Here is a 24,346-nt window from a genome sequence, read left to right on the forward strand (position 1 = left end):
CTTATTCATAACGCAGACGAACTTGATTAAACAAAGTAATAGAACTGATGTGATAGATGAGCTGCGACGTGACCTGCTGCAAATAAGCATAATGACACCTCTGATGGTGTGTCCAATGAGAGAAAGTACATGATCAGAAGGTGTCATTTCAAAATAAAATGCTGTGAATGATTGGCCATTTTATGAAAAGCATTTATCACAGCAGGGGAAAGATGTTGTAATAAAAACGTGTTTAATATGTTTATTATCCACAGGGTCCAGGATTCAGCTTCAAACCTCAAAATTCACCTCCTTTTTTTTTTTTTTTTTTTACACCTTGTTGTTAACTTGATCAGAAAAAACGCAAATGTGTAAAATCGAAAAAGAGAAATAAAAAAAAAAAAAGGTAAAAGAAAGAGCACTTGCCAGACTGAGAGTGAGGAAGCAAAAACACAAGACAGGAGGAGGGAGAACACAGACGAGGGAGGGGGGGTGGAGAGAGAAGGGAGGCGGGTACAGTGGCGGCTGCTGGTGCTGTCTCTGCAGTACAGATCTGCTGAGAGTACCAGAGCAGAGCTCCTCCACAGACCACAGCCGCAGGGGCTCCCACTGCAGCTCAGATGAAAAACCTCACACAGAAATATATCCGGGAAGGGAGAAAGTACTACAGCTGCTACCTCACAGGACCACAGGGTATATAAACCAGGACACAGAAGAGGGATCAAATAAAGAGAGGAGGTGAGAAGAGCTGGAGGAGATCCTCTGGTTGTTGTTTTTTTTTGGGGACGCTCAGAAGTTCCAGGGCACACAGCTACTCACTTCAATAATTTATCTTCTGCCTGATTTTTTTGGTCAGTTGAAATCAAGTTTGCTTTTCAAAAAGTTTTGAATTTTTTGTTTTACAATTCAGCATTTCTACCCCTCTGGCTTTTTTTGGCAAGTGCAGTCTTGACAGCTGCCTCGAAACTTCACCACAGACTGTTTGTGCTTGTTCATTTGTGCACTTTCTGACTGAGTAAGTGAAATGTATCTGGTTGAGTCAGGCACAACTCTGTGGAATGGTTTTTGTTTTTAAGCCAAACAAAAAGCTAAATTATTCTCCATCAAGGATCCCCTCCAAAGATCTGAAGATGTCACATCGGAGAAACAACTGAGGCTGTTTCTCTTGTTTCCCCAACTCAATTAGAAAGTATTTCCAGGGAGGACACTGTGGAGACTCTTGCAAAAACTTTTCTTTTTCTTTCGAAATATTTTGGAGGAAACAGCTTTTTCTTGGTGAAGCCCTGCCTCTACCTCAGGATGGCTGGCTGTACCAGCCGCTGCAGGCAGGGGGTGCTCAAACTTATCCAGTCCCTGCAGAGATTGGTCTCAGGAACCCTCACAAAAGGTACCCTGGCTTTTCACTCTTTGTATATGCCTTTACACCTTTAAATCTAATGTGCATTTACAAAGCTAATTGGTTTCTTCACATATACTTGATAAGACAATGTGTGTTTATGTAAGAGTTTAACATCCATCATTCAAAAACACAACTTTGGAATTAAAAGTAACTCATGTCCCACCACCTCCCATTCTTTATAAAATGTTAACTTATAGACTCAGACTCTCATCATTGAAATAAAAATAAAAACAGCTTGTCCTTCCAACTTAATTTAATTCCCATGCCACTACCGAGCTCTGATATATATTGTGATACTGAGAGTGCGTTTTGGTCAAGGTCAAAACTTAATTCCAACAACAGCCAAAGTCCATTCATCAACAGACATTAGTCACGCTACAATCTCCTGATCAAAACACTGAGCCACTGCTTTGTGAGAGTCTTCAATACTTTCAGTTCACAGCTTAAGAATATACTGTACATACAAGTAGGGGTGGGCAGTAAACCAGTATCAATACTGGTACTGGTATTACGCTCTGCCATGACATCGATTTTTGACACACAGCGAGGTCATCAACTACATTTGTACAAGGGTCAGCTTCTTTCATGACAGACACTGTGGGGGTCGGACTTTAAAATATGCTTACACATGAGAGTGAAGAAGTTGGTCTCACCTAATGCGAATATATCAGCCTTTGGATTTTGATTTGCATCTTTATTGTTTAATCAACCGAGACCAATCATATTCTGGGGGCCTGATGGGAAGCTTTGAGGGGCCAGCTGTGACTCGCGCCCGCCAGTTGATGATCACTGCCATACGGTCATCACCAGTTTAAATTCACAAAGTTGGTTGTGGTACCAATGATTGCTCTGCCTACCAGCCACAGTGGGCAGTAAATAAAGAAGCATAAAATAGTGATCTGTGCACAGCAACACTAAGACTGAGTCCCCTGGTCTCCTTCATGTTTACCTCTGACAATCAGAGCACCGCCAGCATCACACACACACACACACACACACACACACACACACACACACACACACACACACACACACACACACACACACACACACACACACACACACACACACACACACACACACACACACACACACACACACACACACACACACACACACACACACACACACACACACACACACACACACACACACACACACACACACACACACACACACACCCTAATCAAAGGACTGCGCCTCCTCTTCGTGTCACAGTGGGTGTCAATGTTTAAAATGACAGTAAATTGTGGCACAGGAATCAGGTAAAACTCTCCGCTTTCCAAATTTCAGTAAATAAGAAACACCATGAAGTGGGTGTGCTCACTTGTAGCGACTCTCTTTTGGTCTGTTTGTGGCTTTGACATAGAAGCTATGTCCTGGAATGGCTTGACTTGATGTCACTTGAGCCCAGCGCAGCACAGATTGGCATCTGCTTTACGAGTCTACCAGATAAAGTTGTGTTTCGACTGATGTCCCGCTTGGGGTGTTTTCCACAGCAGCTTAACACAACTCTTCAGAAGAAGCGTTCAGGCTATTGTAGTTATAGGCCATGAGTACCGAGGGATCAGACCTGCATGAAACAGCATGGTTTGTTTTTGTCAGACTTTTCTCAAACTTTGGTCTATTAGGCATCGAGACAGAGAAATGAAAAAAAAAACCTTAATAGAAAGATTCAAAAGTGCTCATAATCTCTCAGTTTAACAAAAAAGGACATACTAAGGCTGCAGCCAAGATTTAACTCACCATTACATAACTTGTATTTGGGGTTGATTTATACAAATCGATTTCATTTAATTAACAAAGAAATTAACTTCTGGTTATGGACAACTACTGCACATGATTTTCAATTCTACATGACCAGCTATAATGTGACATGTTCTTATATATTAATATTATCATGTCATCTATCCTAATTTTAAAAAATATATATATTTTAACATTTTAATTTTCATCTTGAGGTCATCCTCCTATTGTGCACCTCATTACACTTTAAGCTTCACCACAAACATGTCGTATTCTCTCTCACATTTGTATACAAGCACAGATGTAATAGATGTGTAGATGTAAGAGTGTGATGGATGTAAGTCAGTAACTAGGGTATGGTTTTCTTAACCAACAATCTTTTTGTAAAAAGAGTCAGTTTAAGTGTTTTTATGGGGTACCTTTGACTTTGTTTGATTTGGTTTCACTTGGATTTCCTGTAGGATCAGGGTAAGAGCTGAAGGATGAAGTCTAGTAGGCATTATCTGTACCGTCGCAACTTGTTACAAATCTGAAAAAGAGGAGAAATACAATGGCAGAGTTGAGACAAATGTAGTCTTGTTAGTTTTGACTACTAATGTACCAAAACAAAAACATTCATGAAAGCAGAAAGCGGAAAATATACATCCTATTTGAGATAGCCTAGCCATAGCATACCTGAGACTTGTTTATTTTTACCTCCTCCCATGTTCCTGTTTCACAAAAAAAAGCCTAAAGTAACTTAATGTAAACTCCCTGAAGTTCAACAGTGCAAAACATATTACAGTATGTGCAAACGTGAATTATCAAACCCAAACAGAGCTTTACCTGACATAGCAACAGGTTTTCCTTTTGAGACCCAGCAGAGAGTCTGCTTCACACAAACACTTCTATCTACATCGCTTTGCTAAACTTACCACAACTAAAGTCACCTGAACCCTTTTCAACATTGTTGACGTTAGCAAGTATTTCCGTGTTTTAAAGCACATACCTAAAATAAGGTGACAAATTATCCCTTCACCGTTGGGTTGCTGCTTAGCGACAACTATTTCAGGAAAATACTGAGAAATCAACATGTAAGCTACTTTCAACCATCTGAGGCATGCGGTCTTTACATTATAAGCTCTAAAATGTTAAGGTACCAAGAAGCTACTTAGTGTGAACTCCACATGCTCGGAGGCTCGGAGGCTTTCCAGTGATAAACTCTGTGACGTCCAGAGGCTTTTCTACCCCACTGAGAAGATGAGTATATTCAGTGACTTTCCGGATCCAATCCTCCACAAAAATTAATGTAATCCGTCATTTATGTGTACATTTTTGTAAAAAACATATTGTAATTTCTGTTAGCTCACTTGGGTAACAAGGACGTTGCCATCTTGTTTTTGTCCGTCGACCAATCAGAGGGTGTATCTGCGAGCAGCTGACATGCAAGGGCCAATGAGAATTAAGTGAAGCCTGAGACAGACGTCACAGCCTGTTCATAGCACAGAAATAAAAAAGATAGAACTGTTTTGAATAGATTCATCCTATTCAGCTTAATCTAGTATCAAAATATCTGTGCTCTTTTAACATGACAGCTCTAAATCATGTGTAGATTGTTCTTTGAATAGAATAAATACTTTTTACACAACAATGGTTACTACAGACACTTATTACAATCATGGCAATCAATCATTTTTGACAAAAAAGTGTCTGGGGATTTTCTCAAATAAATGGCCAGGTTCCCCCTGATCACCAGGACATTGGAGAACCCATTTAGGAGGCCTAATGTCATAGTTCTTGTTGTTTAACTTTTTTTTTTAACATATATTCATGAAATTTCAGTTTTGCTTTTATTTTATTTTTTTCGTATTTATGGTCTTGTACCAATTTGGGACTTTATCTGGCGTCCTTGGGGCATAGTTGTACTGGAAAAAAATAGATGTATGTTATATGGTTGTGCATAGCTCTGGTGAGATTATACATGCCTTTTTACTTTTTTAAGGAGACAAGAAGTTAAAAAATTAGAGAAAACCCTTAGACCTGAGAGGGTAATGTGTAGACAGAAGCAATCAACCTCAGCCATGTAGATTAAGACTGATAAGCAGAACACAGATCAACTTTGCTTTGTTTCAATTAGAAAAAAAATTGTTTAAATTACTTACTCAACTTGTTTAGACCAATATTGAATCAGGTACACAATGCTATTTTGAAGAAAAAAAATCAAGTTATTTTGCAATTGCAGATTTTTTCTAATCTTTTTTTTCTCAACTTTTTTCTAGAACAAATAACTCATGAATGTAAGAAATTATTTCAACTTCTCAACATTTCAGCATCTCAGACCATGCAATTCCTATTTTTAACTTTGTTGACAAACTATAAGTGTAACTGTTATCTTTTAACTTGTCATACTACAATCCTTGTGATCTTTTTCATCTATTTTTTATTATTTTTGCTAAAAGCCCCAATGCTCAAGTTAAGAGTTATTTTCCAACTTAACAGCAAAGGCAAATGCTGAGTCATCGCGTAGAGTGCAGTTGCAAGCTCAATAGTATGTTTCTTCTCAAGAAAAAAAAACCCAGAGTGATTTTTTTTTACTTACAAACCAATATGATTAACTATATGTACAGGTGCAGGCAATTCTTTTTCTTAATTGTCACTGTTGGTCATACATTTAAATTTGTTGCATCAGGTTGCACATGCTGCTTACCATACCCATAAGTAAATACTTAGATCTTTTGGATTTTGAGTGTACTGATGAATTAGCAAAACTCTTGCAGTCTTTTGGTTGGTCAGGTAGCTGTCAAATTGATAATCCTGAATGTCTCCCAAGTAAAGAAAAAAAAGCTAAAAAAAACACCAAACATACAATATATTTTCAAAGGCATGGTATCCAGTATACAGTTTTTGTATCAGTCAAAAAATTGTTCATGAAATGCAATATAATAAAAGCTGCTGATAAAAATGAGTTCTAAACTGATGGTTTTCTCGGCCAGCGAGCTATTTCTGAAATATCACAGCCTACTTACAGTTTGGCTGCATGGGTGGACAAACTAGGTCATCCAATGCAGCCACATCTGATAAACTGAGGATTACTCATTCTTTTATGGAGTATAACAAAGAAATGTGTGAACAATTCAGACCTACTTTTATGGTAAGGAGATAATCTTGAATTGCTTAGAATAATATACCAAAGTAAAGTTATTCATGGGGGGGGGGGGGCTGACATTCAGACATGGTCAGGTCAGAGGAAGCACTTATACAGAACTGTATATTTCTCATCAAATGTATTTTTGTATTTGTTCTGATGGTTTTAAGAGCAAGAGATCAGGCTTAAAAGCTTTGAAATTGCTTTTTCAATAGCACAGGTTACATTTCCTTTTCTACCTGACACATCCTTGGCTGCACTCGTTATTTGTGGAGGCCGATTATTTTACCCTCTGCATCCTCTCACGACAATAAGTTAAAATGGAGTGTACATTTTATTGAACGCCTAGCCCATTGTTCTTTTATGCCTTTCTGAATGCATAAAACGTACTAGCCTTTAAGGTTGAGATGAGGTGCATCAGGCAACACAGGGGCTCAATCTTTCTTTGATTGTATGTGGAATGTCACTGAGTTAATAAAGTTCCTCTAAGCATATACAGTATATTGAATTTTTATATGAATTATAAATCATTTCTGCCCATTGGGAGAATAAATGACTGTGTAGTTTTTATTGCCTGCTTATATTTGCAAAATATGAATAGCTTTCTAATTTAGCACAACAACACTGGGTGAGATATATATGTGTCACTGTGTGAATTTAACAATATTTGCATATTTTTGGGGATTTCTCAGAATGGCCAAACTTTTAGACTAACATTTAAAGGGGTGGACACTCTTGCAGTAACAGGTTGCAGTAAGTTGCGCAAAAAAGGCCTCCGAAAGGAATTTAAATCAAAATGTCTCTGATAAGACTCAAAATAATGAGAACAAAGACAAAGCATTTTCAGGATTCTTCTAAGGCTAATTTGTTAGTTTGCCATGGGGTATACAGTTCTCTTCACATGAACACAAACTTAAATGACAGATAACTGCATAATAACAGAAAAACAAATGTAAGACAAACAACTTCTTTTTTTTAACAGTATCAAACTGCTGACTTCAGTTTGGTTGTGGTGGTTGTTGCTGTAGTTGCTGGTCAGTTTTAAAGTTTTATTAAAATGATTTTCTATTATTTACTATTAAATTTTGGGGCTGCACGGTTGGGCAGTGATTAGTGCTGTTGCCTAACAGCTTGGAGGTTCCTGGTTTGAATCCCAGTCGGACACACTCTCTGTGTGGAGTTTGCATGTTCTCCCTGTGCATGTGTGGGTGATCTCCTGGTACTCCATCTTCCTCCCACAGTCCAGAGTAATGCTTGTTTGGTTAATTAGTGACTCTTAAATTGCCCGTAAGTGTGAATGTGAGTGTGGCTGGTCGTCTGTCTCTCTGTGTCAGCCCTGTGATTGACCGGAAAACAGTCCATGGTGTACCCCGCCTCTCGCCCAATGACAGCTAGGATCAGCACCAGCCCCCCGCGACTCTGAACGGGATAAGCGGAAAAGATAATGGATACAATTTTTGAGTTAATCTGTGTTATTTTACCTCATTTTAACATACGGACTAGCTTTGTTACATTGTAGGCCTTTCATTTAAACCAGAAAGTGCTCAATTTCATGTACCAAATGATGTCATTAGTCTTTTATAAAGTTGATATAAACAAATATATGAAACATGAACAACATACTGTTGGCTTGATAACATTTAAGAAATAGCTAGATCTGATCTTGTAGGCACATGACACGACAGTTTTTATTTTTCTTATGTGACAGTAAAGCTGCTTTCCAGTTTGAACCCTTTTTCTGCTCAATTTACTCATCATCATGTCTCAGGAGTATTTGCTCTGCTGTGCAGATTGTGCAGTGATCCTGTATGCTGTCATATGCTTGAAAGAAGAAATGAAAAGATGCACACACGTGCATGTTCAGCTTCACACACGCAACCATTTCAGTTATACATAAATGTAAGTCCTTCGTCTCCAACCCACACAAAGCTGCAGTTTGGTTTGTTAAGCATATTTGGCTGCACGCTCTTTTATGAGATGACATGAACTGTAAACTCCACCCATTAACCTTTAAAATGATCTTTCCACAAATGAGGCCGCATGTATATTCATTTTAAGACATTTAGTCTAAGCAAGAAAATATATCTAGGAAAAGGAGGAAGGGATATGCTGTGGGCCTAAAGCTGACAGACATTTGTTGTTTATAGGTTCACATAGTTAATGTGCTTTCTGATTTGAGTTGAGAGTGGTCTGTAGAGGCCCACAATTTGGGGAAAAGATTTGAAACTTTTGCAAACTGTGCAAAGAATTTCACAACCATGTAGCTGGAGGAAATCTGAATGTCTTTTTTTTACAACAGCAGGTAGGCCAATACAGCAGTTGATATATAAATATATAGGTGATAATTTTTCTTATTTTTTTAAAGAAACATTTTAGTAGGGAGAAACTGGAAAGTTTAGTGTTACTAAATTATCACAAGTTAAGCTTAAAAGTGTGAAATTGAAATGCTTTTGAAGTCGCATAGAGACACATTAGCTTATGAGCTTACAGCATGTCACTTGTGAGAGAACAAATTACATTTCATATTCATTACAAAAAATACAACAGTGTCAATTAGCACACGGTGGCTAGCCAACATTAGCTTCATGTATGTGATGCTTGATGTAAATGTGGTTGGATAATAGACTGTGAAGTAATGTCACTGCCTTTATTACTCCACTGCATCTGTGCTTTCGCTAGATAAACATGTAGCTTAGCAAAACCCCACGGGCTTATTATCTTTTTAGTCGCTAGCCACTGTTCAGCAGAGGTTTAAGAGAATCATGTTGAGACCAACATGGTGAGCATGTTAATAGGCCTACGTTCTTATGTTGTTATTGTTTATTTTACAAGGCTAAAACTAAGATTAGCATTTAGCTTAAGTCCATTGTATATAAAGCTGCAGGGTGGGTTTGTCAAGCCAAAGTTACATAGTCCTCCTCAAAAGAATCATGTTGAGACGAAAATATTTTCATATTGACTTGTGCTGTCGTTAAAAAATGTAGAAGCGGATGTGAAAACAATAACCCAGTCATCCGGTCCCATGCTGCACCTGTCCCTCACTATTACAAGTCACACATGTCCTCTAAGTGCATAACCTTGCAGCAAGTCACATCATCCCACACTGCGGAAAGAGATTCAGATCTACGGCCTGTGTAGACTTCTACCATAAACTCTGCCTCGATGACCAGCATCACTCTGCATTTGTTAACCATTCTCCAAAAGAAAAGAAAAACAGTTTTTCTCTTCCTTCTCCTCTCATCGGCTTTCTCTTCTTTTGCTGCTGGTAAAGCAGTAGATTAGAGCTGACAGTGTGTGCCTCTGCTTTTAATTTTTTACATCACCTCACCACACACTTTTACGTAACCATCTTCTAGATTTATTTTTATCTGGTGCCCCCTGTGTTCTTCCTTCTCCACGTTAATTCTCTACAGCCTCATTGTTTTACTATCAGATATTTACATACAGTGTACCGTTTTAAAAGACATGTATGTGGTGTACTAAACAGTATGCCAGTGAATGAGTGATGTGTAGTCATGTGGAAGGCTTCTACACATTCTGTTAAAAAGCTTGCACGTTGTTACACTCGGTTCAATTTTGCTCATACTGCATTTAGTCGGGGGGCGAAATGAGCCTGCAGTGGTGACCCAGACCCATGACTATTTCAGGAAATATTGTACTCTGCTGCCACCTGTTGGCCAAATAGTAACACAAATATACAGATTATCAAAGATGCACCTTCAGTTTGACTGATACAATAATAAACTAAATTTTACAGATCTCAATCAAGCTTTTTAAAGTTGGTTTTCAGCTGTTTTGTGTCTGCAATTTGCTCAAATTTTCAGTTAAGCATAAAATTAGTTTAGCGTAGAAGGAGATAACATGGTTTTTACCCCAGGCACCCAAATTTTGTACCTTTTAATCAAACTTTAACTTGCAACTTTAGTACAAAGAAGAACGAATATATATACCTGTATATAATGTATTCCAGATGTCTTGCCCCATTCTCATAATTATTTTTTCAATTATTTTTTAAGGTATGGCATTTACTTACCAATCAAAACAAAATAAGGAGACAGATTTGAATAATATTTGTTAGAATCGTCATTTAAAATAAAAATGCAGGGTAAACTTACAGTATAGAAGGAAAACTGGTTCAAATGAAGATGTGTTTTTTCACTATTGAGTCACAAATGTTATTTTAATTGCTCATTTAGTCTTAACATGCAAAAATGAATGAAGCCATACATTTAAAATAATATTTAACAATGAAACGATTTTGTGTTTTTTTGTACTTTATAGGTAACTAAATCCAATACATTTTTTGTTGTGATCATTTATATTTGTAAAATACTGTGTTGTAACTGTCAGTACAAACACTGTCCCATTTCTCCCAAAAAAAAGTAATGCACAGATATATTAAAGTAACTATAATGGTTTTCTTTTACTGAAAATCTTGTAATTCAAAAGTGTAAAAAAGCATAATTTCCTTTGATTCATGTTTTCATCTTGTAGTGAAAATCAAGTACAACTAGACCTAATGTGGATGCATGCAGGTGAGAGAGGAATTCAGAGTTGAGGAAGAGAGCAGAGACGAAATGATTTAGTGATGAGATCTCTCTTACATAACAGGACTAAAAGACTACTCGTCAGGTCTCAAACTGCTGACTCATGCCAAAAAGAGAACCACTACACTTTCCCCCAGATCTGAACAGGTTTTTTTTTTTTTTTTATCTTTTTTTTAAAATCTTTATTTATACATGCTTAACATTTCATTTAATGACACAATGAGAAAAGGCACATTTTAAGAACAGTTGACTAAGGATGAGGAAAAAAGTGAGGATTCAGTCTTCTTTTTTATATGGTAACAGGGCTTTAGCTTGTATATCCCTTTTCTAGTCTTCTGACTACTCAAAGCGCTTTTACACCACATATCACACCTACCTGTTCACACACTGATGGCAGATGTTTCTATGTAAAGTGTCCAACAGAAGTACTCCCATTAATAGACATACGCCGCAGATGTAGCAGCCGGTGCAACTTGGGGTTAATGTCTTGCCCAAGGACACATCGGACCTTTCAATTGAGAGATGACCGACTCTACCAAATGAGCCACAGCCGCCCCTATTTACCCTTTCTACCTATCATATCTAAAACTATTTGTTGAATGAATATTATGGCTTATCATGAAGGACAACAGCACACAAGCTGAACGATATGGTCAATTGAATGAGTGACATTAAGAAATATAAGTCAACAAATCATTAGAAGGAAAGCCATGCAGTGATATATAGGTGTTCAAAAAAATATCCTGAAATAACAATAAGCAATAAACTTTTCACATAATACAAGCCACTGATCTGTTTTTTATATAACTTAAATTCATGTACTGTTTGTATTTATTTTAATGTGTGTGAATTGAAATAGATTTTGAAGAAAGGTCGTTTAAAAATGGGTCTATGATCAGTATGTTGAAATTCATATTTTTATCAACATTTGAGCCTTTCAGCAGTGTCTTTTATTTAGTTGAATCTTTAACTCTTTCAGCAGTGCCGACAGCACAGTTTCAGTTGCTGTTAGCAGAAAGCTGACATGTGGAGATCATGAAGTGGTTAAAAGGTAATGAAGAGTCGATGAAGTCCTCTCTGTTTGTCACTGTGTGGGATGATGTGATGCATCAAGGCAGCTCCAGATGGCAAACATCTGTCAGGGGATTTACACCGAGTTACTCATAGTGATCTGAATTTAACTCTCCATCTCTGAAGTGTTTATTTGTTCATGTGCAAGTGTACAGGGGGATAACTTCTATTTTTAATGGTGGAGGGAAAGTGGTAGAATATATTTAAGAAATGTATTGTATTTCCTGACATGAATCACTCTGCTGATTATTCTAGGAGAAGAAGGCCAATTAAACATTTTAAAAATCCGGGAAATTACAGATAGTGTTTGAATGAATGCATTTTGAAAGATAAAAGTCGGACAGCTAAGAGAGGTAAGCTTTATTCAAATCATGATAGAATTATGTAAGACTCTGTGTTTAATCAATCTCTGCTTGTTAAATCCTCAGATCCACATAAGCTAACACAGGCCTAACATCAGCAAACCACAAACACACACACACATTTTACATGCCAGGTAGCTGCCTACATAAATCTGTTCAGTTTTCAGCATAGACACACACATGGCAGTAATGGCGACGTTCCCAAGGCTTACATAATTATGAGGGAATAAATATTGAGTTTATAAAAAAAACACACAGAGGATACGGTCTCAATCTCATGATGTTGATCATTGTAGATTTTCTTCTGTATATTTGACAACTAATTCCACCCTACCCCTCTTCTAAATGACTGCACTTAAGTACAATACGTTCATTTACTTTACCTGTACCGATTTTTGTGCCTTTTTTTAGTTGAACTTTATTTGGATATTAAAGGTCCCATATTATGCTTTTTCTGGTTTTGTATGCCCTTTAGTGTGTTTTCCAAGTGTCCTGTGCATGTTTAGGCACATCTATGTGCAAAAATTCAAAGTTTGCGGGAACGCGGCTTCTCCTACGTCCTCCTGTTAGCTGTAGCATTAGCCGCGCAACGCTCGGTTCTAGCCCCCCTCGTGGGGTCTAACAGTGGGGGCTCAACAGAGTGCAGCTGACGGACTCAGAGCGTAGAGGGAGCAAGGAGGAGCAGTACATGAAAACAGACACTTTTTTCGGACTTTAGCTATTGTGAACGTACAAAAGTAGGTACATAGATTAAATATACAAACCCCAAAAAGGGCATAATATGGACTCTTTAATATATTATTAATTACATTCCAACTTAAAGGCGTACCTTGCAACATTACAGAGGAAAAGCTCTTTATTCCTACTGTATGTAACTGTATATGACAAACCAAGTTATTACTCACAAAACATATCATAATCATAAATATGATCATGTTAGTGATTCAACTGTCCATCATTTTATATTTACCAGCAACAACATGAATTTATTTACACATGAATGTATTACTGTAATAATGACATCCATTAATACCAACCTATCTATGGAGGAGCCCTGGACATGTCACCACCCAATCATAGAACAAAAAAAAGTTTTTTTTTATCTTTAACCTGAAATGCCTTATACATCTGCTTTTGGTACTTGAAGTCTATACTATGGACTTCTCAAGGAGTTTTTGACCGAATTTATTTGACCTGTATCAGAGTATTTCTTAAAAGTGGCGTAAACCTTCTTCCACTACTAGGTGAAGAAAGGAGCGTAACTTTCAGGAAAGCTTAAAAGGCATAGAAAACATGTCAGCACATGAATATTTTAAGCAGAGGTTTTCTTGAAATCCCCCTATAGAGAGAGAGGGGGGGGGGGCTTGCTTGCAGCCAGTGGAATATTTAAAAAGGCATCAACATTTTCCAGTTATTCCTTTCCAGCACATAGACCGCCAGTCCAACCCTAAAACAGCGTCTAGCAGTATCCTGTCAAGGACATATATTCATCATTTGCAGCTTTTTACCAGAGCGAATGATATTGCATAAGTAGAAAAAGCTATTATGATACATAATAAACGCTTACTTCTGCATCACACAAGGCTGTTTGGCTTTTAATGCTCGGCACTTGTAGGCATATAAACATTACTCACTCCGGCTGCTTTGCCTCCCCTAATGCACGCAGTCATTTCCCCAAATTGAGGCTGCTCAGCAAGAATACATTGGCACCATTAAACACTGTAATGTTCTTGTTTCTATCGCAGTAAAAGAAATCACTCAGTCTCTGTTGCCCTCCGCAGATTAGAGAAAGGGGGAAGGAGGTGTAGTCATGTTGCTGTGGGGAAATGTCACAAAATCACACACACACACACACACACACTCACACAAGTTGACAGCATTCACAGCGGGATAAAGACACATTATGGGACAAAACATGCGTCAGAGCAGACCACTGAGTGAAGCTGTATTGGATCATCTATTTTTGTGTATGTGTGTGTGATAGGTTTTATTTTGCTTCTTAGCCTACTGACTTAGCCTACTTTCAGGGACAGCTTGTCCAATATGGGACAAAAGTCGTGTCCCAAAATGGGAACAAACAGATTTTTTGGGTCAGTGCTGAGGATTAGGGTTAATGTGTAAATATGCAGGGAATGAATGCGCATGCAAAAGGGGAGCATTAAATGGTGATGTCTCACCTGCTTCCATCCATTTATCAGGAGTGTTATTACTGAGTGAATTGTTTGCCATCTCTCCTACAATAACATGAGTAACATGTGGAGGCAGGGAGCCTGACAGAGAGGGGGGGAATAGGCTGACGGATGAATGGAACGAGGCTACGAGCGGGAGGGGAGTGGCGCAGAAACGCAGGAGCAGCTTGTGTGTCTGTGTGTGTTTGGAGAAAAAGGAATCAGAAATCCAGGAGAATCAGCTGAAAGAAGAGAGTCGTCCCTCAGTGACAGATCTGAAAGCAGTGAGGAGACGCAACAGGGGGAGAAGCCCCTTTAAGGTTCAGAGCCGCGCAGGCAGCTGAAGACTCAGCGACAGGCTGTCAGGAGCATCAAAAAAAAACAAACAGAGGACTGTTACTCTCTAGGTTTGTTTGACCGGGCTGGTTTCCACAGTGACAACATGGGTGCAGTGGTGGGCACTTTGACCATGCAAACCAAGCAGAGGAGACCCTCCAGAGGTAGGTCCACATCAGTCAGATAAAAGATGTCGAGAAGACGAAAGACCAGGAGAAAGCTAACTGAGAGAAAGAAAAAATAGAGAAAGAACTCATTGTATTCTGTGTTTTCTTTCTACACTATTTTCTGTCTTCTTTGCATTTGAACATGTGACATTAGAAATAACAGATGTTTAATTGCCTTATTTCTCTGCATTAACTGTAAATCATTAAAAAGGTAGTCAGGAAAAGAACAGCAAAAAATAAAGCTAATGCATTTAAATATTACTGTTACATGTTACCAGATGGGAAATAGGCTACAAATAAAGTGCAATTATGAATAACATTGATGCACTTTTCTGTAGACAAAATGAGTTTAATGTAAATTAATGAATGAATAAGAATGATTACATTTTCCTTTCAGGAAGTGGCAGCATATTTTTTTTTAGGGATTAAGTGATAGGAGGTGTGAGCTGTAGCACGTACTGTGTTCATGATGGAGAGATTACTGTGTGCCATGAAGTGGGATGCCCTTGAAAACAACCAGAGAGCAAAATCACTGCCCCTGACTCTGTAATTATGCGTGCACGTGTGTGTGTGTGTGTGTGTGTGTGTGTGTGTGTGTGTGTGTGTGTGTGTGTGTGTGTGTGTGTGTGTGTGTGTGTGCTTGTGTGTTGTTGCCTTTTGAAGGTGTGAGCCAGTGAGCGAAGGAGCAAACGGCAAGCAGACGAGGGTTCGGGCAGTAGCATGTGTATTAACAGGCAGCTCACATATCATACCTCTCCCTCGCCTTATGCTTGAGATCCTGGTTGTCATGGAGACTGGGTTATGGGGCATAAGGGGTAGAGCGAGTGAACAATTCTCCGCCAGGATGAATGATGAATATATGGCAGATAAAATCCACGAAGCTGCAAAGCGAAGCAATTACTCTCTGAGGTTAGACCTAACACCCCCGCAAGTAACGGGTGAGGGTTGGTGTTTTTGTTTAAATACAAAGATGAGATAAAATCATTTTTCCTTGTTTGGATTAAAGCCTTTGATAAAAACACACTGAGCTTTTCCTTTTTTTCTTTGACGCTCCATTAAAGTTTGTCTTGTGTTGCCAGCGATGCAGAAGTTGTTAGATCAGATAACACAAGATAGATAGGATAAGACTATCTTCCCCAGGAGGGAAAATAAGCACCACAGCCACGAGGGGAACAGGACAGGGAGGGAGGTCACAGCAGTCTGCAAGACTTGAACCAAATTTTTATACGGTGAATGTGCACGGTGTCTTGATTATCCTGAATCGCATCACATGTTAGAGAAAAATGGACTAAACAAAGGATACTTAAATGGCTAAAGATCTGATGCAACAGCTTCTGTTCTTCAACAACATGAATGGGAAAAAAACAAGGGGGAAATTAGATTCTTTTGTGCTATCCTTGTCATTAAAAAAGACCAGAAAAGAAGGAGACACAGCTAGCCAGACTCTTTCCACACACTATAAATCTGCTAAACTGCTATCATTTTGAACTCTGACTAATTGAGCACTTGTTAAAGGTTTGTTTTGGGGCTGTTTATGCCTGTATTTAAGATATAGGAACGTGGATAGAGTCAGAAATCGGGGCAAGAGTTATGCTAAGCTAACTCGCTGCAGCGGTAGGCTATCTCTTCTTTACATATTTGAGTGTGTGATTTGATACGATTTACCTCTCAAGAACAAAGTTTCAAAGCAAATGTCTCATGATTCATCTTTGTTAAAGTAAGAACGTGCAACTTTTTGATCCAGTAGATGTTGCCATAGAACCCCAGCTTCAAACCAAATAATCTGCTGTCCAGCGACACCTCTGCCTGTGGCCTGCATTGTTGTGTTAGCGATCTAATGTTAGCACACTTTGGTTAACTCATAGCTTCATATTGCACATAAATTGACACGGAATGACAGAGATCTAAACACATTTACATGACATCCAAAATGAGCAGTGAGTAGGCTTTGTTATTCTTCTTTTCTCTAGTCCTTGACTAAAACAGCTTTATATGCAAGGCCGTCCCGTCCATGTAAACTTGATGTAAACACAGCTCTGACAACAATACAGCTGGCGGGACTCACGCTTCTCACTCATTGTGTGACTCAGAGAAACACTTACAGAGGATATACTGAATTTCTGCTGTATTTCTGTGTAAAATGTCGCTCATTCTTCCTCTAATTCAGAGGGCATGTTCTTAATCCGACCTGTGCTTAAGAGTCAAAGATATACTTGACACCTGCAGCGATTTCATAACCAGTCGTTTCTTCCCTTTGTGTAGCCTGGAGCAGCTGTGAGTGACAGAGCTGCAGTTTGTGTATCAAATCACCACCTGACACACTCTTCTCATTATCTCCATCACTTCATCATGTAACATGTCCCTCCCAGCGCGTACTGATGAGTGTTTATGTGCAGGGCAGCTGTCTCCTGGTTACATCATCATGGACAACTGCCTTTCATATATAAGTATCAACACTAGAAATGTTGTCTACTGTTTATATCAGTCTGGATGTGAAATCTTGTAGTTATAATGTAGCCTAATAATCATAGCATTTTACATTGTTGTTATGAAGTGTTTAAACCCCCAGGCGGTTCAAACATCACTCGCAGAATCAATATGCCTTCTTCCTCGTCACGCTTAAAGATCATTAGGGTGTTTGTCTTTCACTGAGTCTTTTTTTTTGTCCTTTGAACATATTGTGTATTCCTCACCTTTTTTCTTCACACTCTTCCTCCCAATCTTCCTCTTTCAATCTGCATGTCTCACCTCTCCTCTAATCAACACCTTTACTCGTTTCCTTTTCTCACCCTCATTTCATTTCATCTGTTTCTGATCCCTTCGTCACATTTGTAGGAAAACAAAAATCACCCTGGTGGGAAAAAAATAAATAAAAATTCATAAGGAGCAAACACAACACCTTTTTTTATTTTGGTTTTAATGTAATGAGGTGCTTTAATTCAAAAGGAAATTTATGTTTTAAAAAATTTCTTTGAAGCAGTTTTCTCTTTGATTTCGGTATAAACCAACCCGCTGTTCACAATGGTCCTGGTTGTCTATCGCCATGACAACAAGAGGCAGGGAGATCACAACAGGAGCTCAGAGGGAGTTTTGGAGAGGATTGAAAAGCAGAAAACAAAACACATCCTGTGATGATTGACAACAAAAAATGACACTTGGGCAGCATTTAACAGACTGTTAAAGAAATGTGTCAGAAAAGAGGACGATCTGGAGAAGGATCAATCCCTCAGCCTCTGAATATATCATTTCAAAATGAATCCCATTGCTCTACGGTTGTAGAATGCGATTTTTTCCAAACTTTTTTTCAAGACGTTTCTTATGATGCATGACACTATAGGGAAGGCTCATAAATATTGTACGCAACCTACTTATTTGTGAGCCTTGAGAACATGTTTGATCTAAGTGAACACAGTGAATTGCATAATAGTTGAGGCCTTGTGGCATGCATTGAAACTGAAATACAATTCATTAGAAACACATTAGCATGATTCCAAGATAAAGGTAGAAGCAATTATGAATGTACAGATAATCAGAGCTGGGGAACTTGTCTTGGCATACAGTTAATGTGTAAAAATGAATGACCAGTTACATATTTGATATAAAAGTCTAATTAAGATTGCCTCTGGCAGATCATATGAGACCAGATAAAGTGTGATTGATTGACACCACTGCTGGAAGGACTGAATAGAGTGAATAATTACTGCCTTCCTAAGTACCTAAAGTATTATATTTGTTTTAATCTCCTACCCTGAAAGTCTGACTGAGAATTCATACTTCCCCAGCTGAAGCTTGTTTGAATGTGTGCATGTGTACAAATGTTTTTCAAGACATTCATGTTTTGCTTGTTGAGATTTAAAGTAGATTTGCATGCTGTGGTTATCTATATCACTGTCGCCTCACAATGCGTATAGGTTCATGGTTGGAATCCCAATCAGACAGGGCCTCTCTGTGTTGAGTTTGCATGTTATCCAATGCCTGCAAGAGTTCCCTTATTCTGGTGGCCTCCCACAGTCAAAAGACAGTTCGGTTCATTTGTGACTCTTAATTGCCCGTAGATGTGAATGTGAGTGTGGCAGGTTGTCTGCCTCTATGTAAGTCCTGTGATTGGCTGGCGACCAGTCCAGGGTGTACCACGCCTCTCGCACAGTGACAGCCAGGAATCAACTCCAGGCCCCCTGCAAACCCAAACAGCAAAGGCTGTATAGATAATGGATGGATGGATATAGATGTGTGTTTTTAAAAACGTCAAGAATATGTCGTATCGCATTCCTCCAAGGATTGGATTAAAGCCTTTGATAGGGGATGTCAAATCTAACCACGCAAGAGCACAAGTGTTAATATGACACCCTGACATACCAGTATTCAGCTACAGCTAATGGCCATAATCCTACCTTAGGTTTTATTAATTCAACATTTTCCTTAAGGGTCTTCTGCTGCTGCTAGCAAAAGCAATAAATGGTTCCAGAGAGCTCTTTATGAGTCTGTTTTCTCCTGGATGTTTGCTCATATTTAAGGACATATTGGTGTGTGCTTTGTGTCCACCCTCAGCGATGGGGTGTTACTATTTCCCCTGCTGCTGGAGACAGCCTTATTTGTCTAAAGCAGGACCAGAACTCCTCACATCATTAACCGCCATCCATCTCCACTGCACGCGATTCTTTCTCCCATGCATGGCGCCATTTATAAAAGACCTCATCGCCTGAGGGGAGATCTTTTTGTCAAGTACATGTGCAGATTCATTATTTTTATACCCTCTTTCAAACTTAATGGTATCCTCTTTCTGCTTTAACATTCTGCTGCTTAACTTCCCATGTAAGCACTTTTTTCTGCTGTCTCCTAAAATGTTTGATATGTTTCTTGCAGGCGTGACATTTTGGATTTTTGCTGAGTTGTCTCATTTCTGAGTATCACAGGTTTCAAAGGGAGACAAAAGAGCTGGAATGATCACCTGTGTTTTATAAGTATTGGCATGATTCTGGATACAAAGTACCCTATCTCTCTCTCTCTCTCTCTCTTCCTGTAGATAATATAGACGATGAGCTGGAGATGACGACAGTGTGTCACAGGCCAGAGGGTCTTGAACAGTTAGAAGCCCAAACCAACTTCTCCAAACAGGAGCTGCAGATCCTGTACCGGGGCTTCAAAAATGTAATAACACCCTTTCTGATTTCATTATTTGAATGCTTTGATACACACACGAGCATTCATTCCACATACTGGAAACATTGGGAATCTATATTTCAAAAACAAAACATTCAAGTTAACCTTAAGAGAAAACAAGGAGAAAGACTTAGACAGACGTTAATATTGAAAGTGTTTTCTTTTATTTGGCCTTAAACAAATGTGACCGGCTGGTGAAGCTTCATGAGATTTCAGGGCATTATCTCATTTCAGTCAGGAATTAACGTCATGTAGTCAAAGAACAACAAACCAATATTATCTTCCATAAAGCCGTAAAAGCAGAAATTCCAAAGCAATGTCTCTTTGCACATAATCAACATTAATTTTGATTTTTGAGGCACATAGAAAACAGCTCTAACAGTAAATGACAAAGCCGTGATACGTTAGCTAGCTGGCTATCAAACACGCTACAATAAATTGCCCAAAGGAGATGACAGGGACTAATATGATTTGGGTTGCTTGTTTTAAATTGACTTATTTTAATGGATTCTTTCATTGATATCATCAACTAAAGTCACTTTATATATTTTTTTTTCTTCATAGGAATGTCCAAGTGGTGTTGTGAATGAGGAGACATTCAAACACATTTACGCACAGTTCTTTCCTCATGGAGGTAAGGGGGGGGGGGGGGGGGGGGAATGTATCCATCTGTCTTTGCTCTGTGGAGATTTTTGAAAACAGGAAATCTTACACGTTCTTGTTTTTGTATCACAGATGCAAGCATGTACGCACATTACCTCTTCAATGCATTTGACACTACAAACAATGGCTCCATTAAATTTAAGGTAAAAAAAAAAAAAAAAACTCTTTATGATGACATTTTGTGGTTCATTTTGTTATTGCCATGATGCCTTTAGATTTTGAGTTTGTCTTCTGTTGTTTGTTTTTCATTCAGGACTTTGTGGTGGGTTTGTCCACACTGCTGCGAGGAACACTGAGAGAAAAGCTGGAGTGGACGTTCCACCTCTATGACATCAACAGAGACGGCTACATAAACAGAGAGGTGAGACTGCTGTCACAGTGCATGCCGGGTAAAGTGAATCATCTACAGTGTGTGTCTCACCTCAGCGGGGGAATCTTCTCTTCTTTCAGGAAATGACTGAGATCGTGAGGGCCATTTATGACATGATGGGAAAGTACACCTACCCTGCACTAAAGGGAGACATCCCCAAGCAGCATGTGGACGCCTTTTTCCAGGTAGATTTTTAAATATTCAAGCTCAAGAGCAATCAGATTTAAACCCCAGATACTTTGCACATGGGGTATCCCAAAGAATTCTGGGCCCTATCAACACCACACCCCAAGCAAACCCTGCACTATTACCACACCTCTATTACACTTATGACTCATTAACAGCTTGAAAGAACTAAAACTCTCTGTCGCATTATGAAAATTGGGGCTCAAAAGACCCACAAAAAGGAAAGAAAGCGTGATATTTTCTCAACAACAGGCTGCTTGATAATCTCTGCTAAAAAAAATCTGACTCTTTCACCAAGTAAGTAAAAAGAATGGAGCCTCAAAAGACCAATAGAAGCCTCGGTGATAATGATATAATAAGGATGATGATGATGATGATGATGATGATGATGATGATGATTGTTTATAAGGCAACTTTAAAACCAAGAGTTAACAAAGATCTCTCGAACAACGTAGTGAATTAAATCATAAAAACAAGAAAGTCAAAAAAACAATCAAATCACTTAACTCAATAGGCAACAAACACAGCCACACTACATGGCCCAAAACCTCGGGGACAAAAATGTGGATAGTAAATGTTAAAAAGCAGCTGAGAGGAAACAGAGGAGAGACGGTCATACAGTAACAATCAGTAAAAGAGAAAACATGAAGCAAGGAGACGTTCAAATAACAAGCAGAAATAAAAGCAGTAATAAAACGATGACAGCAATGGTAAAATTAAAGACATCAAATTCATTTAACTAATAATATTAGAAATAATATAAGAAAATAAAATCATTTTAAAAATGATAATGATGTGCTGTAGCAAAGTAGTTAGGAGCCAGCCCCATACAGTACATGCTTTAAAGGTGAGCCGTTTAATCATAAAATCAATACTAAAACTAAATCTTGAGAGGCATCAGAAAAATATCTTGGGCAGGAGGTGAAGACAGATTCTAAAACCTTGAATATGTTTCTGGGGTTAGAATGATGTGTTACCCTCTCTATCCACTCCTTTTTCCCCATACTTTCTCGGCTATTTTCTTCTCTCTCCTCACACTCTCCCTGCTCTATACCTGCTGACCATGCAACACTTTTTACATAAAAACTGTGTGACATTTGCCTCTCCTTTCTATACAAATTTACATTTTGAAAATGTTTTTCTTCTACAGAAAATGGATAAAAACAAAGATGGAGTGGTGACTTTGGAGGAGTTTGTTATTGCCTGTCAGGAGGTATGTATGTAGATAATGTGTATTATTTGTAAATTTCTTTATGTCATAACAATGAAAGACATAAAGATATGTAACAAACATGTATAGCAAGCTTTGAAGTAACAAAAAAATCAGAGGAATATAATATACGAGTGTAATAAAAACATCTGCAGACTAGCTCTCCACACACTTAGAGATATGTCTATATATACAGTATGTGTTTGTATACAGTAAATACTAGGGCTGTCAAACGATGATTTGTATAACCATGAATAATTGTTGAATTTCAATCGATAATCATGATAAATCTTATTTTTACTTCTGTTTAAAATTACATTATTGTGCATTCCAAGTCAAAATTAACAATTAATATACTGTATGACCTTGGCTTTTAGATTTCTACAAATATGCGTACACATTTACTAATAAGTAACATATAGGCTATGTATGCTCCATTGACACTGGAAATGTAACAGTGCATGTCATAACGTTTGAGAGAGTATGTATGATTCATAAGTTCAAAACTGACAAAAAAAAACAGAAGACATTAGATTTCTTTCTAAATTGTAAATGTGATTATACGTGCAAAGAAAACAGCTTGAATAATAACAATATATAGAATTTAAGCATCCAAATGTCATGTCCTCCAGAGTTAAAAAAAAAATTGACTTCCTGCGCAAAGAAAAATGGTTTGATAGCTGGTGTCTTCTGCAGCTGTTCAGCATCTCTGGATATAAAATGCTTTATACAAGGTTACAGTAAACTGCTAGTTAATTGCATCATTCTGCCCTGATGACTTTTCTTCTGTCTGTGCAGGATGAGACCATGATGAGATCCATGCAGCTGTTTGAAAACGTGATGTAGGCCAGAAGAAGATGGTGAAGATAAAGACAGAGAAAATGAGAGGGCTTGGTGTGTGAGCGTGTGTGAGCGTGTGTGAGCGTGTGCGCGTGTGTGTGTGTGCCTGTGTCTGTGTGCGTGTGTGTGTGTGTGTGTCTGTGCGTGTGTGTGTGTGTGTGTCTGTGTGTGTGTGTGCCTGTGCGTGTGTGTGCCTGTGCGTGTGAATGCAAATGTGCAGCACGTCCAGATTTCCTCCTCCTCTTCTCCTGCTGTGGTCTGGATTTAAACCCTTTATGACTTGAATGAAGGGACTGAACTGGATTGCTTTTAGCCTTCCTGTGGAGGTTTTCCACACCAAAGTGATTGATGTGACAGACTTTTTCTGTCCTGTCCTGAAGATTTAAAAATTAAAACGCTCCTACTGTACATTACCAGGCTGCTCCCACCAACCAGCGAAGAGCTAATAGTTCAACCAGCGAAACATTATTTTTCTTTCACCAAACGATGCTCCTTTTTGCCTAAATTAAACTGCATGCTTTTGCAAGAGACTTTTGATTTATCTCCAAACATTTTCAAATTTGTAATGGGAATTTGGCCATATTTATGTTTCGCATCTGGTGTTTGACGATTATGGCATATTTCAAATGTCATGCGTTGCTTTTACTGTTGCAGCGACCTCTGTTCCCTGACTGTCGCTTGCCTGCTGAGTCTGTCTGAAGCTTATTGTCAGGAGTCTGTGTCGAGCTTACAAGGTCAAACAGTTTAGAAAAAGTACATTTCATGGGTCTTAATATGGTTTGTGAGCGAGTGTGTGAATGTGTGTGTGCGGGCGTGCGTGTGTGTGTGTGTGTGTGTGTGTGTGTGTGTGCGTGTGTGTGTGCTAACATGTCTTTTTGGTCTCTCTGTCTTTGTTGGAGCTCATGTTTTAGTGAAATTTAAAGAAGAAATCAAATATTTATTTTATATTTTCACTTGCTGCTTTGCTTCTTGTGTTCAAAAATAATGTGTTGTCAACAATGTAAAAAAAAAAAGAAAG

General features: G+C 38.5%; 1 protein-coding gene across 2 annotated transcripts; it reads left to right on the top strand.

The window, feature by feature from the left end:
- The first annotated feature begins 528 nt into the window (after nucleotides 1–528).
- On the top strand, nucleotides 529–23,359 carry kcnip1b (Kv channel interacting protein 1 b). Of its 2 annotated transcripts, none has more exons than XM_061055630.1 (8): nucleotides 529–1,366; nucleotides 19,923–20,047; nucleotides 20,624–20,693; nucleotides 20,795–20,865; nucleotides 20,976–21,083; nucleotides 21,173–21,277; nucleotides 22,429–22,491; nucleotides 23,287–23,359. In XM_061055630.1, exons 1-8 carry the CDS (start codon nucleotides 1,279–1,281, stop codon nucleotides 23,332–23,334), a joined length of 678 nt encoding a protein of 225 aa, XP_060911613.1. In that variant the 5' UTR covers nucleotides 529–1,278; the 3' UTR covers nucleotides 23,335–23,359. The 2 variants fall into 2 exon arrangements, with proteins under 2 accessions (XP_060911613.1, XP_060911614.1); XM_061055631.1 differs by lacking the exon at nucleotides 529–1,366 and adding an exon at nucleotides 14,242–14,896.
- The last annotated feature ends 987 nt before the right edge of the window (nucleotides 23,360–24,346 follow it).

This window comes from Labrus mixtus, chromosome 14 (assembly GCF_963584025.1).
Source record: "Labrus mixtus chromosome 14, fLabMix1.1, whole genome shotgun sequence".
NCBI lineage: Eukaryota > Metazoa > Chordata > Actinopteri > Labriformes > Labridae > Labrus > Labrus mixtus.

Excerpts from the sequence above, each read along its gene's own strand:
- kcnip1b (XM_061055630.1), top strand. The coding sequence starts at position 1,279 with ATGGCTGGCTGTACCAGCCGCTGCAGGCAGGGGGTGCTCAAACTTATC. Across the intron at positions 20,048-20,623 it reads TGTACCGGGGCTTCAAAAAT|GAATGTCCAAGTGGTGTTGT; the intron begins GTAATAACACCC and ends TTTTCTTCATAG. Across the intron at positions 20,694-20,794 it reads ACAGTTCTTTCCTCATGGAG|ATGCAAGCATGTACGCACAT; the intron begins GTAAGGGGGGGG and ends TTTGTATCACAG.